The sequence below is a fragment of the Pleurodeles waltl genome, chromosome 5 (assembly GCF_031143425.1).
Source record: "Pleurodeles waltl isolate 20211129_DDA chromosome 5, aPleWal1.hap1.20221129, whole genome shotgun sequence".
Lineage (NCBI taxonomy): Eukaryota > Metazoa > Chordata > Amphibia > Caudata > Salamandridae > Pleurodeles > Pleurodeles waltl.
In genome coordinates, this window is record NC_090444.1 from 115,937,329 (window position 1) to 115,955,448 (window position 18,120).

The 18,120-nt window shown below is 46.9% G+C and overlaps 2 protein-coding genes across 5 annotated transcripts in view; one reads left to right on the top strand and one right to left on the bottom strand.

Annotated features, from left to right (window-relative positions):
• CENPO (centromere protein O) overlaps nt 1-477 on the bottom strand; it is a 91,942-nt gene extending 91,465 nt beyond the window's left edge. For 2 of the 3 annotated variants that reach the window (XM_069233757.1, XM_069233758.1), the window contains exon 1: nt 111-368. The gene's annotated coding sequence lies outside the window, so the exon portion shown is untranslated. The other variant, XM_069233759.1, reaches the window with a different exon arrangement.
• Nucleotides 478-569: 92 nt separating this feature from the next.
• On the top strand, nt 570-17,702 carry PTRHD1 (peptidyl-tRNA hydrolase domain containing 1). Of its 2 annotated transcripts, none has more exons than XM_069233760.1 (3): nt 570-812; nt 16,547-16,900; nt 17,359-17,702. In XM_069233760.1, the coding sequence occupies exons 2-3, from the start codon at nt 16,679-16,681 to the stop codon at nt 17,527-17,529; spliced, it is 393 nt and encodes a 130-aa protein (XP_069089861.1). In that variant the 5' UTR covers nt 570-812; nt 16,547-16,678; the 3' UTR covers nt 17,530-17,702. The 2 variants fall into 2 exon arrangements, with proteins under 2 accessions (XP_069089861.1, XP_069089862.1); XM_069233761.1 differs by lacking the exon at nt 570-812 and adding an exon at nt 2,263-2,383.
• The last annotated feature ends 418 nt before the right edge of the window (nt 17,703-18,120 follow it).

Genomic DNA, 18,120 nt, shown 5'->3' on the forward strand with positions numbered 1-18,120 from the left:
AAAATACATGGAAAATCACAAATCAGCAAGGTGGGGGTGTAAAAATGGGAAACAAAAGCAAATTGACAGCTGATCCTCTTTAATTAATCGTCTGCGTAACATGGCCTTACCTCCCACTGCCTGTCAAACAATGTTAAAACCTGACTGACTTTTCTTTCTTCTTTTACTGGCTTTTTATATATCCAACAGCCTTACAAAGGAATGTGGTAAAATTCGCTCGCATGGTTTTTAACATGTTAAGATGCCGAAAGTGGCCATAGAGCTCCACTGCCCAGGGACGCTGTGATGAAGCTTTTGCATGAGCAGCTTCAAAGAAACCGCCCTCTCTACTACCCGGGAAAACAGCTGCCGTCTGTCGCCCCGGAAGAACTCACAGCAGGCCCGGAAACGGTGCCCCAGCCACATGTAGACCGGTTCTGTCTGTTTGGTATGGTTGAGGGTGTGGCACCTGACGTTGCGGCCCAGCTGCACGTGGGCTGCACTTCAATTGTGTGCTGCTGTCCCTGGTTTAGCGACCCGGAATTGGTGCCCCAGCCACACAAGGACCGATATCGACTGTTTGTATGGTACTAGAGGAGGTGGTACCGGAAGTGGTGGCTCAGCTACTTGCTGGTCGGTTCCCGTGGTTGTGTGTGCCTCTAGTACAGTGGCACGCTGCGGACCCAGAACTTGTGTCAGCTGGACAGGCCACGTTATCAAGTTTGTACCGTTCTCCAAGCACCGCCAAAGCGACATTTACCTGCTTGAAAAGGGGCGAGAACAGCTGTCAGATGCAGAACATCATCGCCGCTTGAGGAGCGGGCTCGTTCATGGTCAGTTTTTAAGTGTCTGGCGGCCTCACAATCAGTTGTATCAGTTACATGTTTGAAATACATATAACGTGAATGACATAACACTGCGACTTCATTAAAACAGACATACAGAAAGTGGATTGTTATGGGTGTACAGCGCTTCCGGCCCTTAACTAGCAGCTGAACCAGTTTGCGGACGGATAGCACGCTACGCTGTGGGTTTCTGGCATTACAAATTTATTCATGCATAAGGTTATATTTTCGTGCGCAGAGATTACAGGATTGTGGTTGCCATGCTGTTTTTGTTGCTTTTTAATTATATCGTTTCAGAATGTGATGTAAACTGAAGTAAAGGGAGGTTCACAAAATTAGTAAAAGTCCCCTGCTTTTTACAGGCCTTTTACAGTAGGATGTCAGTGAAGGTCTTCCCATATGTGCGAGTGTATCTTATTTGTTTATTGTATACATCTGGCGGTGTAATTTCTGTTCTCCACCCCTCCCTTCCATTGACCCATAGGGCTGCTTGTCGAACCCCAACTCTGCCCCATCACAGGCTAAAAGTGTAACTTTTTTTTCTCCCCCCTTCAGATTCAGTTACCCAACTAGTCACTCAAGGCACCCCCGTGATCTGCCTGATGTATTTAACCTGATATCCTGGTACTTCTAGATAAAGTGCAAATAGGTTAAGGGCATTATTCTGCGGTGTCCTACCTATTTGGGTTTGTAAATGCCTAGGGCCCAACCCCCTACCTGTCAAAGGAAGGCACTGGAAAGTAGTTCATAACACTTCTCAAACGTGTAATTCAATTTAATCTACAAATAAAACAAGCTATCAGGACGTCGAGAGCCCTCCATGTAAATATTAAAATAGTCTAAGGAGCCCAGGTGTCTACTATATAGGTTTCAACTTTTTTTTTTAAATAAATAGTTTGATAGCCAAACCCTCACCCACCAACCCATGTGGCCAAACTACATCACAGGGTTTGCCTCATCCGTTCCAAATTATTATAGGGACTAATAGGCTCCCTGCTTTCAGGGAACACTTTTTAGGATGTAGGTGAGGTCCTATGAACAGAATTAAAACCCGTTTAGATATGCATATTCATTCTTTATTCTTGGATAATCACTCCTAAGTCAGACCCACTACCAATCCACTTGGAAGGAATTATTTACACCTGGGTTGAGCCTGCTGGCAACTTCAGTCCGGAACACTTATTCACAAATTGGTGGAGCCCACAGGAAATTTTAGCTGAGAGGAGATGGTCGCCGCTGGGCTGAAACTATTGCCAAAATCCAAGAAGCAAAATAAAGACGGCTACCGTATGATACTTCCCACAACGTGCCTGTGCTGCAGTGTCTCTCACAGAAAAGTTAAGGAGCAGAACGACTGTGCATTTCCAGAATAATCCCCTGAACCGCCTGCCTTCCACTTCAACCAGTATGGGCCTTCGCAAGTTACTCCGATCTCCATAGTTAACCCTCACTGTAACTCCCACCTCCTACTCACGTAGCCTTCCCACACCCTTTTCTAAAGCATGTTCCTCAGATGCAATCCGAACATCAACGCCGCTTGAGGAGCGGGCTCGTTCATGGTCAGTTTCTAAGTGTCTGACGGCCTCACAGTCCGTCGTATAAAATGCTTAAAATACATATAATATTAATGGCATAACACGGTGACTTCATTAAAATAGACATATAGAAAGTGGATTGTTATGGGTGTACAGCGCTTCCGGCCCCTGGCTAGCAGCTGAACCAGTTTGCGGACGGATAGTACGCTACGCTGTGGGTTTCTGACATTACAAATTTAGTCATGCTGCATGCATAAGGTTATGTTCGTGCGCAGAGATTACAGGATTGTGGTTGCCATGCTGTTTTTGTTTCTTTTTAATTATATCGTTTCAGATTGTTACGTAAACTGAAGTAAAGGGAGGTTCACAATATTTTACAGCGGGATGTCAGTGAAGGTCTTCCTGGATGTGCGAGTGTAGGTTATTTGTTTATTGTGTACATCTGGCCAGTGTAATTCCTGTTCTCCAGCCCTCCTTTCCATTGACCCATAGGGCTGCTTGTCGAACCCCTCCCAACCCTGCCCCATTGCAGGCGAAAAGTGTGACTTTTTTTTCTCCTACCTTCAGATTCAGTCATCCACCTAGTAACTCAAGGGACCCCCGTGATCTACCTGATATCATGGTACTTCTAGATAAAGTGCAGATAGGTTAAGCGCATCCTTCTGCGGTGTCCTACCTATGTGGGTTTGTGAATGCCTAGGGCCCAACCCCCTACCTGTCAAAGAAAAGCACTGGAAAGTAGTTCATAACACTTCTCAATCGTGTACTTCAATGTAATCTACAAATAAAACAAGCTAACAGGACGTTGAGAGCCCTCTATTTAAATATTACAATAGTCTAGGGAGCCCAGGTGTCTTAATCATATAGGTTTCATTTTAATTTTTTTTTAAATACATTGTTTGATAGGCAAACCCTCACCCACCAACCCATGTGGCCAAACTACATCACAGGGTTTGCCTCATTCCTTCCAAACTATTATAGGGATAAATCAATCAATCAATCACTGCATTTGTAAAGCGCGCTACATACCCGCAAGGGTCTCAAGGCGCTGGGGAGGGGGGGGATGCTACTGGTCGAAGAGGAGTCTTCTGAAGGCCAGCAGGTCCTGGGTCTGTCGTAGGATGGTGGGGAGAGTGTTCCAGGTCTTGGCGGCGAGGTAGGAGAAGGATCTGCCGCCGCCGGTGGTTTTTCGGATGCGGGGGACTGTGGCGAGGGCGAGGTTGGCTGAGCGGAGGCTTCGGGTGGGGGTGTGGAAGCTGAGTCGTTTGTTGAGGTAGGTGGGTCCGGTGTTGTGCAGTGCTTTGTGTGCGTGGATCAGGAGCTTGAAGGTGATCCTTTTGTTGATGGGGAGCCAGTGCAGGCCTCTCAGGTGGAGTGTGATGTGGCTGCGGCGGGGGACATCGAGGATGAGTCGAGCTGAGGCGTTCTGGATGCGTTGGAGTCGTCTCAGGAGCTTGTTTGTAGTTCCTGAGTAGAGGGCGTTCCCGTAGTCGAGTCTGTTGGTGATGAGGGCCTGGGTAACGGTTTTTCTCGTGTCGAGGGGGATCCATTTGAAGATCCTGCGGAGCATACGGAGGGTGTTGAAGCAGGACGCGGAGACGGCGTTGACTTGCCTGGTCATGGAGAGAGTGGAGTCGAGGATGACCCCCAGGTTGCGTGCGTGGTCCGTGGGTTCCGGGGCTGTGCCTAGTGACGTGGGCCACCAAGAGTCGTCCCAGGCTGATGGGGTGGGTCCGAGAATGAGGACCTCCGTCTTGTCTGAGTTCAGCTTCAGTCTGCTGTCCTTCATCCAGTCGGCTATGGCCTTCATTCCTCGGTGGAGGTTAGCTTTGGCGGTGTCGGGATCTTCGGTGAGGGATATGATCAGCTGGGTGTCGTCGGCGTAGGAGATGATGTTGAGGTTGTGTTGTCGTGCGACGTGGGCGAGGGGGGCCATGTAGACATTGAACAGTGTCGGGCTGAGGGAGGATCCCTGTGGGACGCCGCAGATGATCTCAGTGGTTTTGGAGCGGAAGGGTGGGAGGCGGACGCTCTGGGTTCTGCCGGAGAGGAAGGATGTGGTCCAAGCCAGGGCCTTCTCTTGGATACCGGCGTCATGGAGGCGTGCTGATAGGGTGCGGTGGCAGACCGTGTCAAAGGCTGCTGATAGGTCCAGGAGGATGAGGGCAGCTGTTTCTCCTTTGTCCATCAGGGTCCGGATGTCGTCAGTGGCGGCGATGAGGGCGGTCTCGGTGCTGTGGTTACTGCGAAAACCAGATTGGGACGGGTCCAGGATGTTGTTGACTTCGAGGTAGCGGGTCAGCTGTTTGTTGACAATCTTCTCGGTCACTTTTGCCGGGAAAGGGAGCAGGGAGATGGGATGGAAGTTCTTGAGGTCCTTGGGGTCCGCCTTGGGCTTCTTCAGAAGGGCGTTGATCTCGGCGTGCTTCCAGCTTTCTGGGAAGGTTGCTGTCTCGAAGGAACAGTTGATTGTTTTCCGGAGGTGGGGCGCGATGGCTGCGCTGGCTTTGTTGAAGACGTGGTGAGGGCAGGGGTCCGATGGGGATCCGGAGTGGATGGAGTTCATGGTTTTGATGGTGTCTTCGTCGCTGACGCTGGACCAGACGGTCAGGCGACTGGTGCGAGTGGTAGTCGCAGGGGTGGTGGACTCGGTGGTGGGTGAGGGGGGGTCGGGGTTGAAGCTGTCGTGGATGTCGGTGATCTTGCGGTGGAAGAAGGTGGCCAGGGAGTCGCACAGGTCTTGAGATGGCGGGATGTCGTTGGTGATGGAGCTGGGGTTGGAGAGTTCTTTCACGATGCTGAAGAGCTCTTTGGTGTTGTGTGCGTTGTTGTCTAGGCGGTCCTTGAAGGCGGTCTTCTTGGCGGTCCTGATGAGTTGGTGATGTCTGCGGGTGGCGCTCTTGAGGGCTGTGTGGTTGTCTGGTGTTCGGTCGTGGAGCCATTTCTTCTCCAGCTTCCGACAGGTGTGCTTGGAGATCCGGAGGTCCTCGGTGAACCAGGCGGCTTTCTTGTTGGTGTGGTTGGTTGTAAAGGTCTTGAGAGGGGCGAGGGTGTTGGCGCAGTCGTTGATCCACTGTGTGAGGTTGGTCGCGGCAGTGTCTGGGTCGGTGGGGTCGGTGGGTGGTCTCAGGGCGAGGGCGGTAGTCAGTTGGTCCCCGGTGACCTTGCCCCAGCAGCGGCGTGGTAGCTGTTGGGTGCGGTGGTGTGTGGTGGGTTTTCTGAAGGTGAAGTGGACGCATCTGTGGTCGGTCCAGTGTGGTTCGGTGGTGTGGTTGAAGGAGACGTGGGGGCTTGCGGAGAAGATGGGGTCAAGCGTGTGTCCAGCGGCGTGAGTGGGTGTCGTTACTAGCTGTTTGAGTCCGAGGTTGTCGATCAGGGCGGTGGAGTTGGCATCGTTGTTGTTCTCGAGGTGGAAGTTCAGTTCCCCGAGGAGGATGTAGTCCGTGGAAGCGAGGGCGTGGGTGCTGATGAGGTCAGCGATGGTGTCACTGAACTGTGGGCGGGGTCCGGGAGGTCTGTAGATGAGAGTTCCTCTGAGGGTGGTGTTGGGGTCGGTGTGGATCTGGAAGTGCATGTGCTCGGCGGTGGTGAGGGTGTCATCGGTGTTCGTTGAGATTTTGATGGAGTCTTTGTGGATGATGGCGATTCCTCCTCCCACTCCGTTGGTGCGGTCTCTACAGGAGATCTTGTAGCCCTGTGGGATGGCTATGGCAATGTCTGGTGCTGAGGTGGCATTCAGCCAGGTCTCCGTCAGGAAGGCAACGTCAGGGGCAGTGGAGTCTAGGAGGTCCCAAAGTTCGATGGCGTGTTTGCGAGCGGAGCGGGTGTTGAGGAGGATGCAGCGGAGGTGGTTGGGTTCTCTGGCTGGTGGTGTGGAGGGTTGGATGCTGGTGAATCTGCAGTTCCGGCAGGTGAAAGGCCCCTGGGTGCGTTTCGGGGTGGCCCGGTAGCAGGGGTGGTCTCATCTGGTGTTGAGTGCGTGGAGGGTGCTTGCGTCGTAGTGCAGTCTGGCGTTGCGGGGGTGCGGGTTCCAGGGGTTCTGGTGCTGGGTGTGGTCCAGGCGCGGACGGGCGCAGACGGGCTTGCCTTAGGCGCGCCTTCGGCACGCCAGCGGCGCGCCCGCTGCGCGCACGCTTCGCAGCCTCCATATGAGGGCAGAGGGAGGGAGGAGCAGCTGGGAGGTGGGAGCGGGGCGGCCAATGGGAGTGAAGGGGGTGGGGCAGCAGGGGCTCAGCAGCAAGGGAAAAACCCGGGGAAAAACCCAGGGGAAAACCCAGGGAAAAAACGGCGGGAAAAGACAGCGGGAGAGGGACAACAGAGCACAGGGGTACAGAAAGCAAAACACAGGGGCACAGAATGGAAAAAAAAAGTGGCACAGAAGCACAAGCTCAGGGGAATAGAAAAAAGGGAGCGAGTAGTCAGGTGGCAAAAGTGGCAACGGAGGTTCAACCCACAGGGGGCTGCGTGGCAGATGGGGGGAGCGACCTGCCTGGTGACAGGGTCAAAGGTCGCTCTCTACCACCGCTTCACGGCCTCCATATGAGGGCAGAGGGAGGGAGGAGCAGCTGGGTGGTGGGAGCGGGGCAGCCAATGGGAGTGAAGGGGACGGGGCAGCAGGGGCTCAGCAGCAAGGGAAAAACCCAGGGGAAAAACCCGGGGAAAAAACGGCGGGAAAAGACGGCAGGAGAGGGACAACAGAGCACAGGGGTACAGAAAGCCAAACACAGGGGCACAGAATGGAAAAAACAAGTGGCACAGAAGCACAAGCTCAGGGGAATAGAAAAAAGGGAGCGAGTAGTCAGGTGGCAAAAGTGGCAACGGAGGTTCAACCCACAGGGGGCTGCGTGGCAGATGGGGGTAGCGACCTGCCTGGTGACAGGGTCAAAGGCTCCCTTTGACCCAAAGGATAAATAGGCTCCCTGCTTTCAGGGAACACTTTTTAGGATGTAGGTGAGGTCCTATGAACAGAATTAAAAACCAGTGTAGATATGCATATTCATTCTTTATTCTTGGATAATCTCTCCTAAGTCAGACCCACTAGCAATCCACTTGGAAGAAATTATTAACTCCTGGGTTGAGCCTACTGCCAACTTAAGTCCGGAACACTTATTCACAAGTTGGTGGAGCCCACAGGAAATTTCAGCCGAGAAGAGATGGTCACCTCTGGGCTGAGACTATTGCCAAAATCCAAGAAGCAAAATAAAGACGGCTACCGTATGATACTTCCCACAATGTGCCTGTGCTGCAGTGTCTCTCACCATAGAGAAGTTAAGGGGCAGAGCAGAACGACTGTGCATTTCCAGAATAATCCCCTGAACCGCCTGCCTTCCACTTTAACAAGTATGGGCCTTCCCAAGTTACTCTGATCTCCATAGTTAACCCTCACTGTAACTCCCCACCTCCTACTCACCTAGCTTTCCCACACCCTTTTCTAAAGCATGTTCCTCAGATGCAATCCACTTATGCATCCATGCTAAAACTCGATGTGCTGGCAAACAACCCATACAACAAGCATATATAGTGGTCATGTTCCCAGAAAAATCCTTCCCACCCTGACCCTTCTCCTTTCCATGTAAACTGATGTGGGCCTCACCATGCCAACTCCCCTTCACCATTGCATTTCCAACCAGTCTGTAACCTCCCGCACCCTTTTCCAGCTAACATGCTTGTCCCTTAGATGCAAACTACTTACCTGCCACTGATGAAATCTCCCTCACGGATTTGTAATTCCCCTCACCCCTGAATGTCACCCTAAAAAAAGAATGACTCATACAAAGACTCTAAAATGTGCTGTCATTAACGCCCGGTCAATGAACAAGAACTGAACAAACCTCAGCTTAATTTCAGATTCATCACCAGACCTTTTCATTACGGAAATGTGGTTTAGCGAAGACACCTCGCCAACCTGTTATGCGACTGTCCCCCGTGAATATGGGATCATTTACTACAACTGCACCAGGAAGACAAAAAGTGTTCTAGCAGACATTTAATAAAAAAGGCAGCAACACATATTGAAGCATTCAATATTACCAAATACAAATCCATGTTGTTCGGATGCCCCCAGGCCCATACATATGCCTGTCTGTACCTCCTGATCTCACTTTAAAACAACAAAAAACGCAATGGTGCCTTCATTGATACGGTTACAGGGAAGACATTAAACCCCTATAAACTATGAATATTAAGAAACCTGAACATTTGGTTTGAACGCCCAGAACTTAACCTGAACATCTGATTTGAACACCTAGACCTATTGCAAACAAAATCCATCATATAAAGCATTGAGGCTCTTGACCCCATCACATTATAACACAACATACCCATGCAACTGGACACACGTGCATGTAATATTCACTCCTCCAGGTCATGCCAGGGCAACTGGAAACCACCCCATAATTTGGAACAATCGCCATAATGTCACATCGGTCTCCCAGTCAAAAACACCAACAAGGACAGTATAGATCATCAAGTGTAGATAGGGACAATGGAAGCAGCTAGACCTCAAAACACAAGATTCACACTTTAAAAAGACCTCACCTTAAAAACAACCATCTGAAGTTTCCTAATTCTGCAACTGGATTATCAGTGGTGTGGACAGATAGATTCCAGTGAATACATCAACAAGCACAAGTAAGAGATCCATAAAAAAAACTTAAGAAATGCTACAACACAAAAACAGAAAGTCTCATGGCAAGAGTGATAAAAACCTTCCATTCTTTGCCCCAATGGAGCACACAAGTCAGCAATTAAATCCTCAAATAGATTACATTTTTTTATCATTAATTGTCAATGCAGAATGTTCATTAAAATAAATAATTCTGTATTCCGCAATCCAGAATGCACTGCTTTCATCATATCGCACGTATAGGCTTTCTGTTATGTAATTATCAATGTGCTTATCTAAAAAAATAAGCAAAGAAACTGTAAAATTATCTAGAGTACAAAAAACAAACATGCAACTAACAAAAGTCAGGCTCAACAGAAATGAAGTCACAAACGACCAGCATCATTTCACCTACTTCAAATAGCTATCCAATACTGAATTTAGTGATCAAAGCAAGTAACCAGATCAGCTCTCCAGCAGACCTCACCCTAAATACCTGTGCTGGATCCAAGGCTAGAAATGTGGTGAATGACTCCCTAGATACAGGATCCTTCCATCATGAACTAAAGACCTCCTACATCAAACACTACTAACTGCAGACTGATTTCTAATGGTCAATTTCTGGGAAAACAGAATAGGTTTCTGTCATCTATTCGCTTTTGTTGAGGAAAATAACATACTGACAGAGCAGCAGTCTGTTTTCCCGTAAGCCATAAACACAATAATAACAATGTCAGTCATCTGTGATGATCTGAAACCAACAGCGGGCAAAATGGAGCTGCTGCATTAATACTTCTTGACTTTTGACACTCCTACAGAGACTTAAAGAGATTGGTATACACGGAAATGCAGTGTAAAGGATCGCTCCCCTTCTCAGAGGTAGGCAAAGCTTAGTAATAATTCAACTATGTACCTCTGCTGCCCTCTGCAATGCAACAGCTCAAAAGGCTTGCTCATTGCCCCGCTCCTGTTCTTTCTTTATTCATGCCTTACCTGACGTAATCAATATTTTTAAATTTCAAATGTTACAACTATGTAGCTGACAGACAAATCGTTCCAAAACTGGAACACTCTATAAACATTAATAAATTTGGACTGGATTAGTGACTTCAACCACTGACAAACGGATGATGATCAGCCATCCTAAGCACAACTCCTCAAAAGCGGAGACCGTGACTTCTGGACAATAGAATGGCCTCCAGTCCACTACAGTATCCCTCAGAGAACTGGATGCTCTGCCAGCAATATCTAGGGATGTAAGAAACCTTGGAGTGAACAGTAACTCCAATCCATATCATTATGTGATTCTCATGTCACAAGTAACACCTTCTACACAATGCTAAGATGGATCCACCACCACTTGGATGTACCACCAAAATCTACAGGCCGTTCTCACTATCACCATTTTCCCGGTGGGTGCTGCAAACAACTAGGTGCCCCCTGCTTTCTTCTTTGGAAATTGCAAATGATCCAAAACATTACAGCAGGACTACTATTGCCTTTGAAGCCAACTGAGTCTACAGTAGTAGGTCTCTGAAGATCTTCCCAGATATAAGAATGTATTCACTCAAGTTATAGACTTGGGGCCTGATTATGATCTTGGCAGGCAGGGTTACTCCGTCACAAACGTGATGGATATCTCGTCGGCCGGATTACAATTCCATTATGTCATGTTTGTGACGGAGTAGTTGTGAGAAAGTAGCCTCTTTCTAGCCTTGTTACCCCCACTTTTGGCCTGTTTGTGAGTGTATGTCAGGGTGTTTTCACTGTCTCACTGGGATCCTGCTAGCCAGGGCCCAGTGCTCATAGTGAAAACCCTATGTTTTCAGTATGTTTGTTATGTGTCACTGGGACCCTGCTAGTTAGGACCCCAGTGCTCATAAGGTTGTGGCCTATATGTATGTGTTCCCTGTGTGGTGCCTAACTGTCTCACTGAGGCTCTGCTAACCAGAACCTCAGTGGTTATGCTCTCTCATTTCTTTACAAATTGTCACTAACAGGCTAGTGACCAATTTTACCAATTTACATTGGCTTACTGGAACACCCTTATAATTCCCTAGTATATGGTACTAAGGTACCCAGGGTATTGGGGTTCCAGGAGATCCCTATGGGCTGCAGCATTTCTTTTGCCACCCATAGGGAGCTCTGACAATTCTTACACAGGCCTGCCACTGCAGCCTGAGTGAAATAACGTCCACGTTATTTCACAGCCATTTTACACTGCACTTATGTAACTTATAAGTCACCTATATGTCTAACCTTTACCTGGTAAAGGTTAGGTGCAAAGTTACTTAGTGTGAGGGCACCCTGGCACTAGCCAAGGTGCCCCCACACTGTTCAGGGCCAATTCCCCGGACTTTGTGAGTGCGGGGACACCATTACACGCGTGCACTACATATAGGTCACTACCTATATGTAGCTTCACAATGGTAACTCCGATATGGCCATGTAACATGTCTATGATCATGGAATTGCCCCCTCTATGCCATCCTGGCATAGTTGGCACAATCCCATGATCCCAGTGGTCTGTAGCACAGACCCTGGTACTGCCAAACTGCCTTTCCTGGGGTTTCACTGCAGCTGCTGCTGCTGCCAACCCCTCAGACAGGTTTCTGCCCCCCTGGGGTCAAGCCAGGCTTGTCCCAGGATGGCAGAACAAAGGACTTCCTCTGAGAGAGGGTGTGACACCCTCTCCCTTTGGAAAATGGTGTGAAGGCAGGGGAGGAGTAGCCTCCCCCAGCCTCTGGAAATGCTTTCATGGGCACAGATGTGCCCAATTCTGCATAAGCCAGTCTACACCGGTTCAGGGGACCCCTTAGCCCTGCTCTGGCGCAAAACTGGACAAAGGAAAGGGGAGTGACCACTCCCCTGACCTGCACCTCCCCTGGGAGGTGTCCAGAGCTCCTCCAGTGTGCTCCAGACCTCTGCCATCTTGGAAACAGAGGTGCTGCTGGCACACTGGACTGCTCTGAGTGGCCAGTGCCACCAGGTGACGTCAGAGACTCCTTCTGATAGGCTCCTTCAGGTGTTAGTAGCCTATCCTCTCTCCTAGGTAGCCAAACCCTCTTTTCTGGCTATTTAGGGTCTCTGTCTCTGGGGAAACTTTAGATAACGAATGCAAGAGCTCATCAGAGTTCCTCTGCATCTCTCTCTTCACCTTCTGCCAAGGAATCGACTGCTGACCGCGCTGGAAGCCTGCAAAACTGCAACATAGTAGCAAAGACGACTACTGCAACTCTGTAACGCTGATCCTGCCGCCTTCTCGACTGTTTTCCTGGTGGTGCATGCTGTGGGGGTAGTCTGCCTCCTCTCTGCACTAGAAGCTCCGAAGAAATCTCCCGTGGGTCGACGGAATCTTCCCCCTGCAACCGCAGGCACCAAAAAGCTGCATTACCAGTCCCTTGGGTCTCCTCTCAGCACGACGAGCGAGGCCCCTCGAATCCAGCAACTCTGTCCAAGTGACCCCCCCAGTCCAGTGACTCTTCAGTCCAAGTTTGGTGGAGGTAAGTCCTTGCCTCACCTCGCTAGACTGCATTGCTGGGAACCGCGACTTTTGCAGCTACTCCGGCCTCCGTGCACTTCCGGCAGAAATCCTTTGTGCACAGTCCAGCCTGGGTCCACGGCACTCTAACCTGCATTGCACGACTTTCTAAGTTGGTCTCCGGCGACGTGGGACTCCTTTTTGTAACTTCGGGTGAGCACCGTTTCACGCATCCTCGTAGTGCCTGTTTCTGGCACTTCTCCGGGTGCTACCTGCTGCTAAGAGGGCTCCTTGTCTTGCTCGACGTCCCCTCTACCTCCTGGTCCAATTTGCGACCTCCTGGTCCCTCCTGGGCCACAGCAGCATCCAAAAACGCTAACCGCACGATTTGCAGCTAGCAAGGCTTGTTGGCGTTCTTTCGGCGGGAAAACACTTCTGCACGACTCTCCACAGCGAGAGGGATCCGTCCACCAAAGGGAAAGTCTCTAGCCCTTTTCGTTCCTGCAGAAACCTCAGCTTCTTCTGTCCAGTAGAAGCTCCTTTGCACCCACAGCTGGCATTTCCTGGGCATCTGCCCATCTCCGACTTGCTTGTGACTTTTGGACTTGGTCCCCTTGTTCCACAGGTACCCAAGATTGGAAATCCATCGTTGTTGCATTGTTGGTTTGTGTCTTTCCTGCATTATTCCTCTAACACGACTTCTTTGTCCTTAGGGGAACTTTAGTGCACTTTGCACTCACTTTGCAGGGTCTTGGGGAGGGTTATTTTTCTAACTCTCACTATTTTCTAATAGTCCCAGCGACCCTCTACAAGGTCACATAGGTTTGGGGTCCATTCGTGGTTCGCATTCCACTTTTGGAGTATATGGTTTGTGTTGCCCCTATCCCTATGTGTCCCCATGGCATCCTATTGTAATTATACATTGTTTGCACTGTTTTCTAAGACTATACTGCATATTTTTGCTATTGTGTATATATATCTTGTGTATATTTCCTATCCTCTCACTGAGGGTACACTCTGAGATACTTTGGCATATTGTCATAAAAATAAAGTACCTTTATTTTTAGTATAACTGTGTATTGTGTTTTCTTATGATATTGTGCATATGACACTAAGTGGTACTGTAGTAGCTTCACACGTCTCCTAGTTCAGCCTAAGCTGCTCTGCTAAGCTACCATTATCTATCAGCCTAAGCTGCTAGACACCCTATACACTAATAAGGGATACCTGGGCCTGGTGCAAGGTGTAAGTACCCCTTGGTACTCACTACAAGCCAGTCCAGCCTCCTACAGTAGTCCAGCTGCCAAAATCGTAATCAGGCCCTTAGTCGCTGTAAAGGGGAAGTGGCTATCTTTTCTATCAGAAACAAACATGTTTCCCCAACCATAACAAAATTACAGTTCTGGGGATTTGCATGAAGATAGTGTATATGGCTACGGAGGCTCTCCGTTCAGCATGTGATCAGAAATGATCCACGGGAAACAAAAGCTGGGCCCAATTGCACTTCCATTTTAAAGGTGGTGATGGTATGTATGTATTTCACAAAAGTATATATGGTTTACATGGTGAGTTCATTAGAAATAACATTTTTATTTTTGTTAACAATTTCCAGGCTGTTTGACAAACTTGTTTATGAGCTACCCACTGTCAAAACCTTCGAACTATCCCATATTGGGGCAAGCTGGCCACAGATGGGACGAGGGCCCATCTCAGGATAGAAATATCCATAATTCCGGAAACAAAACTGTTGGAAAATGAAGTGAGATTTGTGCACTTGCATCACAGTTTGTGATGTGTTTGGCAATTAGTAACTTTTCAGGAACCATGGATTGAAAAACTATTATTCACAAACTGTAAATCAGCGGTCATGAACCATATAGAGATTAGAATCAAGTATAGTTCACTACATAAGCCAGTTGGGACATCTTCACAGCGCTCATGATCACTTGCAGGTCACAAATTGAGAAAGAAGTTAATAAACCAAAAGTCTCATTAAAGTGATCACAAGAATTTGCATTTACAATCCACTATACATGGTAGGCACACTTTTGAAAAAGTAATGCAAAAACGCTGTAAGTAAAGAAATGCTAAATTTCTGAAAAGCTACTTCTATTAAGACATGTTCTGGTTGAGGTAAAAATATAACAAAATAAAAACTACTGAAATTTGTCAGTCATAGTGTTTGGCACTAAAAGACGGAAAGAAACACGTAGTTGGGGGTATGTAAGAGTTGAGTGGTGAATCCAATACCACAATTCGCCAGTTTCAGTGTTTGTTGGTTTTTATATCCTGAGGGTTTAGGGAGGCTTCTTTAAAAAAACAGACATTTTTTTTTGTCAAACAAGAGCAGCACATGGAAGGAGCTAAGTAAATTTTACATAATCAGGACATGTACACAGACTTTAAAGGGACAAGAGTTTGACCTGCTGAAGTACATTGGCTAATAAAGACATATAACTCTTTTCATCATTTTTTCAAACTTTAAATATCCAAGTGTCATAAGAACCTTCCCATTTTGCAAAAAGGCCTCCTGTTTGATTTCTGTTCTCACATCAGTTATTTAATTTAATTTGCCTTATAATAATAAGTAGTTCCAAAATAATTCCCCTCTACTTACCCACCCTTCCTAGGCTGGTGCAGCATGATTTCACTGCTAGCAGGGTCCTAATCATATCCCGTCTAGGGTTATCCATTTACTTGCGTCATGGCAGGTCCAAATATCAGAATCCCCTAGCTGACATTGTGTCAAATCTATCCTTTTTCCCTGGAGTAAGTCCAAACTCTTGAAAATAGTCTCCTGTTTCCTTTTCTCTGGTCGTAAGGTGACAGCCAGAAAACATACGTGAAGTGTTGCCTCACTTGAGGTCCCATTTACCTTTAATATTGCCTATGAGCTCTTGTGCATAAGCAGCAGCACACCATGCAAAAAGTTTACCGTGGCTGCTGGTACCCTGATCTTTGAGATAGGCACAAGCAGTTGAATGAAAGTTATGGGGAAGTCGAGCTTAAGTCATTCAGTACACTACATCTTCATCTTCGTCCATTGAAAATGGCAAAACCTTTGGAATGGTATGAAAATGTGGTTGTTCCCTAAATGGGATCATTTTGTATGGTTGTAATAGCAACAGTTGGTATCATGTCGCCATTCATTGCTAACGTACACATTACCAGCTTCAACAATATTACATTTGGCATGGCTTCTTACATTTTATATGACATGTCTGGTAAGACACATCCTATAAGAAGGTGAGTGGATCAATTTAAACATGTAATTTCTTGACACTTATTTAACAGATAAACATATTTTTCTCGACATCTTATCCGTTCTATCCTTTGGTCAATCATTCCTTAACTTCAAGGGGTAACAGAGACCTAAAATGCACCTCCTGCCCTGACCAACCAAGATCATTATTGCTTCCAGGACCCCAGAAACACACATGGCATTGGGAAACTATAACTAGGTGCCTAGACCGTCCTCCCATATAGGAGTAACCAGACCCCTGATACCTCTAAGTCTTCCCTCATTTCTACTAAGGCCTCAATTTGATCTCCTAAAAAAAGGTTCACAGATATATAGTGTCACTATTTTTAGGAGATTCTTCACGTAGGTCACTTGCAGATGTCCTAAACTGCTCTCCTATCCTATAGTGATTGCAGGGAATTATGGAGCTCAAAACTAGAACTTCCACCTATCATCCCCATTTGTTGAACCTGTTATCTCTGTGTATGTCTGGTGGCCTGCTACTTTGCATCAGAAGGTTCTCTCCTGATTCTGGGTGCATTCTCTCAGCAGTTTTTATGTGCTTCTTTCCAGAGGCAGTCATTGTACACTTTACTGTAAGTGTTCTACTGTATAATACTCTTTGGAAACATGCACTTCCTGCCTAATTGTTTTTAATGCAATGCTTTGTTTTCCCATCTCCTCCCAGACTAGCTTGCACCGCATTTTGTATCCATCTCTGATACTGTAACAATTAAACTACATAAAATATACAGAATTGTGAGATCGCTGATATCTGAAATCTGTATTACATGTGCACAGATATGGTGGTGTACCTCGGTGCTATGTTTGTAATTTAGCATTACTATTAACTCTCCATAGGAAACCTGCCACTTAAAGACAGGCACCTAAATAATTTACCAGGCAGCATCAAAACAGGTTGTCTTCTATGCCAATTGGAAGTTTGGTAAGGGTCTGCTGAAATTGGTTACTGGATTGAAACACACATCACAGATGGCAGCGGTTGTGGCAGGCGGCACTGGTGGTGCACCCCAACGTCTTGTTCAGTATGTTGTAGTACGCGGAGACCTACAGAAGATCCTGGCATGGCCACTCGGGGCCCTTGTGGCACAGGCCTGTCATGCAGCCACAGCAGCTATACATCTCAATTACAGTCATCCACATACATGTGCCTACCTGCAAGAGTTGGACTGCATGCACAAAGTAGTGCTAGAGGTAAGTGTGAGAACAGGTAATGAATAAAACATAACTTGCATGACAGGAAAAAGGCAGCAGTGCTAGATATGAGAAATATAGACTTAAGAGGCACAAGTTTATTTAAAAAAATAACTTTTAAATGTGACAAATATGAATTGTAATCCAGCCTGCTGCCCATCATCAGGTCCACCAAACACCATTACAAAATTAAAGCAAATGGTAGGGTCAGAGGTGACTCCTACACCCACCACCAGGTTTATTTTGAGTTCTTAGTGGAAGAATTGGCTCTGCTGACAGAGAGCACATTCTCATTATTATTTTTGGTAATTGTGAATTTAACTCACCCAGTATGGTAAACGTCTTCTTTACAAAGAACAATATACTTCATTTGGGGTTGGTATCTTGGTTTGATTCATCTTATTGGAGTACAGTGTGAATAGATATTGATGATAAACTTTTTATTTTAACTCTTTCAGGCACCAGATGAAGGATCCTTGGCCATGTTAGCTGAGACATTGACACAAGAAAACATTGACCACAAAGTGTGGATTGAGCAGCCAGAGAACATTGCTACGTGTATAGCCTTGAGGCCCTATCCAAAGGAGGAAGTCCATCGATATTTTAAAAAGCTCAAACTCCTCAAGTGACAGAAAGATTTCACCTCTTTGTACTGAAAATGCAATTTCATACTGCACATTGTACAGTTGCTATGGGCAGGCTCTGAAACAATGATGGAAAGGCAGTCATGAGAGAAATCTAGAATACTGTTTACAATTTGCAATTAAAATAGTAATACAATTAATATTTATCCTACTGAAAACAGTTGTAGATCTTTTATATAATTGTTTTGAGGGGTTTAAAATACTGAACTGAAATTCTCACCTCAACCATAGCTCGAATTCGGTTCTGTTTGTGCACATACCTATTTTACTTGTCCTCTGTGCCCAGTTTATCATCCACTCCATTATAACCAGGTTTCCAATGTTGTAGCTTATGAAGTTTGGCCTTTTTAGGTGATCTTATGCTGTTATTCTCCTGTAACAAAGCGAGAGACAACTATTGTCTGGTGGAACACCTCTGGTAGTTGAACAAGGAGAGAGAAGGATATTATGATTTGCCTTTTTTGGGTATTAATCATTGAAAATCTGTAATTTGTAGGACATTTAGCCAAACATTAACCCTGTGATTTGGTGCTATGTTATTATTTTAATGTACGCAATTTATCATCAGAAGAAATA